Genomic DNA, 3,395 nt, shown 5'->3' with positions numbered 1-3,395 from the left:
AGCAATATAAAGTGAATTATATACGTAAAATAACCAATTTCAGTGCTCAGTGGGGAAAAATGCAATGACAAACTGACCTTGATAAAAATAACTCTTGTCCTATTTCTTGCTTATTTATTCTACGATATGACGTCACGGTTTGATGGCGTCACTGAGGTATTATGACATAACTGTTTGACTATTGTACCGAGACAATATAGCGTCGAGGATGACGTCGTCGGCTAGTATGACGTCACGAATGACGTCATCAAACCGTAATTCTTTGTTCTTCATGCGACACTTGCGTGAAGGCGAAAGTAGCTCCGGTTTGCTTCCATATTTGCCGCAACACAAGATCCGATATATCCTTGGATTGGTAGCAGTGTTTCCAGTTCGTTAAATCGGAGTTGCAATCTGCATCGGGGGGCGGGGGGCGTACTTGGATTCGGTTAACACACCTGGGGTACGAGGGGTATTTTAATGGTCGGATTTTAATAGGGTTGGAAAAACCAATTTCATTCGCATTTTTGTAAGATTAATTTAGGAATTTTACGAACTCTGCTAAATATGTGAGGAGATGGTGTAGTTTTTGTTGTTTGCAATATTTCGTCATTTTAGCATTAGTTTCACCGCGTAAAATGTGACCACGAATATCCCAGATTTAGTCACTTTACCATCTGTGTAGTAACCGATTTAACTTTAGTATAAAACGACAGTCGTTATGAGTGAGGTGCTCCGTCAAGTCAAGGTCAGGAGACAAATGACGTTTCTATGATAAATTAACGAATGTACAGCAATACAACATGCATCATGTTTACTCATTCCCTTCACTATGTCTGGCGCTGTGGCACGATAGTTGGTACGCCCGACTCTAACCTAGAGGTTACGGATTCAAGGCTCGCCGTTGCAACCGAACGTAGGCGTATTTATGCTTGGGTAAGACACTTAACGAAATAATAGAAATAATAATTTTGCATTTTTTTGTAAGATTAATTTAGGAATTTTAGGAACTCTGCTACATATGTGAGGAGATGGTGATTTTTTTAGTTTGCAAATATTTCGTCATTTTATAGCATTTGTTTCACCACGTAAAAAGTAACCACGAAACCCATGTTTAGCCACCACCTACTGTGCAGTAACCGATTCAACTTTAGTATAAAACGACAGTCGTTAAACGCGCTAGCGGGTAAAAACGTATTTAGAATTAATTGTTTGAAAACAGCGTGACATTACACTTGCACTATATATGCATGATGTTTTTGCTTAGTCATGTGATATTTAATAATGTCAAGTCATCTCATGTTGGCATGTAATACCACGTGCAAACACGTGTTATATATTTCCAAAATGTCCCAAAATCGTTAGTTATATAACGCTAAGCTTATGATATGGTGGGGAAGATGGGACACCTTTTCATTCTATTTTCTTGTCCCATTTGGTTGTAAACAAAGAAAATTCAAGAGGATTATAAAGACCGTATCCTTACGAAACATGGTCAGGATATTTAGATATTATGTGCTAAAAGTGGTCTTCCCCCGCCCTACTGTACGCACATATTCGGCTAAGGAAATATTCCTGTACACCACGTTCGTATATTCTATTTGACGCCGACCGTTAGGAAAAAGTCCCAAATATAACATTATTTACGTGCATATTGGTATTTAAGTACCGTCATTTTGGATATATTTAAACTAACTACAAAGTTAACATGCATTAGTGTCGTTAAAATGCTTATAATTAAGCGATTTGGCATGACGTGCATTTTTTTCTATTTTGAGAATTTGGTTTGTCCGTTAAGTACCGACGTTGTTACGTCATAGTATGAACTAATCATTCACAACCGGAGTCAACTTGAAAACGTGACTTCTCACGTCGGTGGTTTGCAACACGCGCATCTAATAATACACACCGATAGCACAGACGCAAATGCCCTGTCAAATGCAGACATCTTAAAATAATTTTTTTTTTCAGACTAGACAGACATACAAAGGTATTTATTATTTTGATTATGAGTGAGGTCCTCTGTCAAGTCAAGGCCAGGAGACATATGACATTTCTATGATAAATGAATGAATGTACAGCAATACAGCATGCATCATGTTTACTCATTCCCTTCACTATGTCTGGCGCTGTGGCACGATAGTTGGTACGCCCGACTCTAACCTAGAGGTTACGGATTAAAGGCTCGTTGTGGGCGTATTTGTGCTTGGACAAGACTGCTCCAACCCAACGGTCACTATTGGGTTGTCCAAAATATCAGCCACACAAAAAATCCCAAAAATCATTCACCCACAAAGTTACATACTTAACTCGTAAGCTGGCACAAGGTGAATGACCATCCGTGTTATTACTACCGCCGTTGCCCCTCGACGCGAGGATAAATAGGTTACATTCATTATTTCATTCATTTTACCTTGTGCAACGTAAACTGTCGTGTGTATCGCTTTGTGTCCCATCCTGACGCAGTGGGGAGAAAAGGTCACGTAGTTGGTCACGTGAGAAGTGACGTGCTACATCTTCCTCTTGGTCAACCACGCATGACGAGAGAGCTTTCTTGTGAGCTTGCCGTTGAAAAATCTTCTCTTCTATTGTTCCAGTGCCTAATAACCTGGAATAACACAATTAATTGGTTTTAAAAATGAGTAAATGTAACTTTTTTGCCGTCGTGAGGAGGAGCAACGGCAGTCGTTATAACACAGCTGTTCCTGTTAACACACCTCATGCCTTCTGTTAACACACCTCATGAAATACCACGTATGTAACTTTGCGGCTGATTGTTTTCTGGGAATTTTTCATTTTTTTGTTTTTATGCATTGCTGATAATTTGAACAACCCATCAGTGAACACTGGGTTTGAGTCATTGCTGTTAAGTGACATGACAAGGTCACATATGTCTATAATGGTAGCAGTGGCCAGCCTTGAACTTGTAACCTCGGGTTAGAGGCAGGCGTGCTAACCTAAGTGCCACGGTTCTAGACTTACCGAGGAGAATGAGTGTATTTAAATTTGTATATATTCGAAAAAACAAAATTAATTAAAACTAAGAGAAGAAATGATCTCCACATTACCTGTAAATAAAACAAGGTTTCTTCTGCCCATCCCTCCACACACGAGCCATCGCTTGTTCGTCATTGGCTGGATTCCAATCTGGATCAAACATCACAAGTCTGTTTGCACCAATCAGGTTCAAGCCACAACTGCAAGTAACATATGGGTTGTTTAAATAAAATATTATCACCCACAAAGTTACATTCGTGGTAACTTGTAAGCGGGCATGAGATTGTATAAAACAGAACACCCGTGTTATAATCACTGTTGTCTTCAGGCCACAAGAGGATAAAGCAAGTTACATACTATATATAAATAATATACATTCAAAAATCTACAGTTATAAACACAACCCACCCTCCAGCTTT

At 39.1% G+C, this 3,395-nt stretch overlaps 1 protein-coding gene across 1 annotated transcript; it reads right to left on the bottom strand.

Moving 5' to 3' along the window:
* Nucleotides 1–97: 97 nt before the first annotated feature.
* Nucleotides 98–3,389, bottom strand: LOC108950782 (DNA repair and recombination protein RAD54-like). The gene is made up of 4 exons (XM_018816844.2): nucleotides 3,385–3,389; nucleotides 3,048–3,176; nucleotides 2,393–2,587; nucleotides 98–437 (listed from the first exon to the last, which is right to left on the bottom strand). Exons 2-4 carry the CDS (start codon nucleotides 3,137–3,139, stop codon nucleotides 248–250), a joined length of 477 nt encoding a protein of 158 aa, XP_018672389.1. The 5' UTR covers nucleotides 3,140–3,176; nucleotides 3,385–3,389; the 3' UTR covers nucleotides 98–247.
* Nucleotides 3,390–3,395: the final 6 nt, after the last annotated feature.

This window comes from Ciona intestinalis, unplaced genomic scaffold (assembly GCF_000224145.3).
Source record: "Ciona intestinalis unplaced genomic scaffold, KH HT000960.1, whole genome shotgun sequence".
NCBI lineage: Eukaryota > Metazoa > Chordata > Ascidiacea > Phlebobranchia > Cionidae > Ciona > Ciona intestinalis.
Note: the sequence above shows the minus strand (reverse complement) of the source record. Positions and strands in the feature narration are given on the sequence as shown.

Coding starts and splice junctions, on each gene's coding strand:
- LOC108950782 (XM_018816844.2), bottom strand. CDS start 3,139: ATGTTTGATCCAGATTGGAATCCAGCCAATGACGAACAAGCGATGGCT. Junction 2,588..3,047: donor AAACCTTGTTTTATTTACAG/GTAATGTGGAGA, acceptor GTGTTATTCCAG/GTTATTAGGCACTGGAACAA. Junction 438..2,392: donor GACAGTTTACGTTGCACAAG/GTAAAATGAATG, acceptor CTCGTACCCCAG/GTGTGTTAACCGAATCCAAG.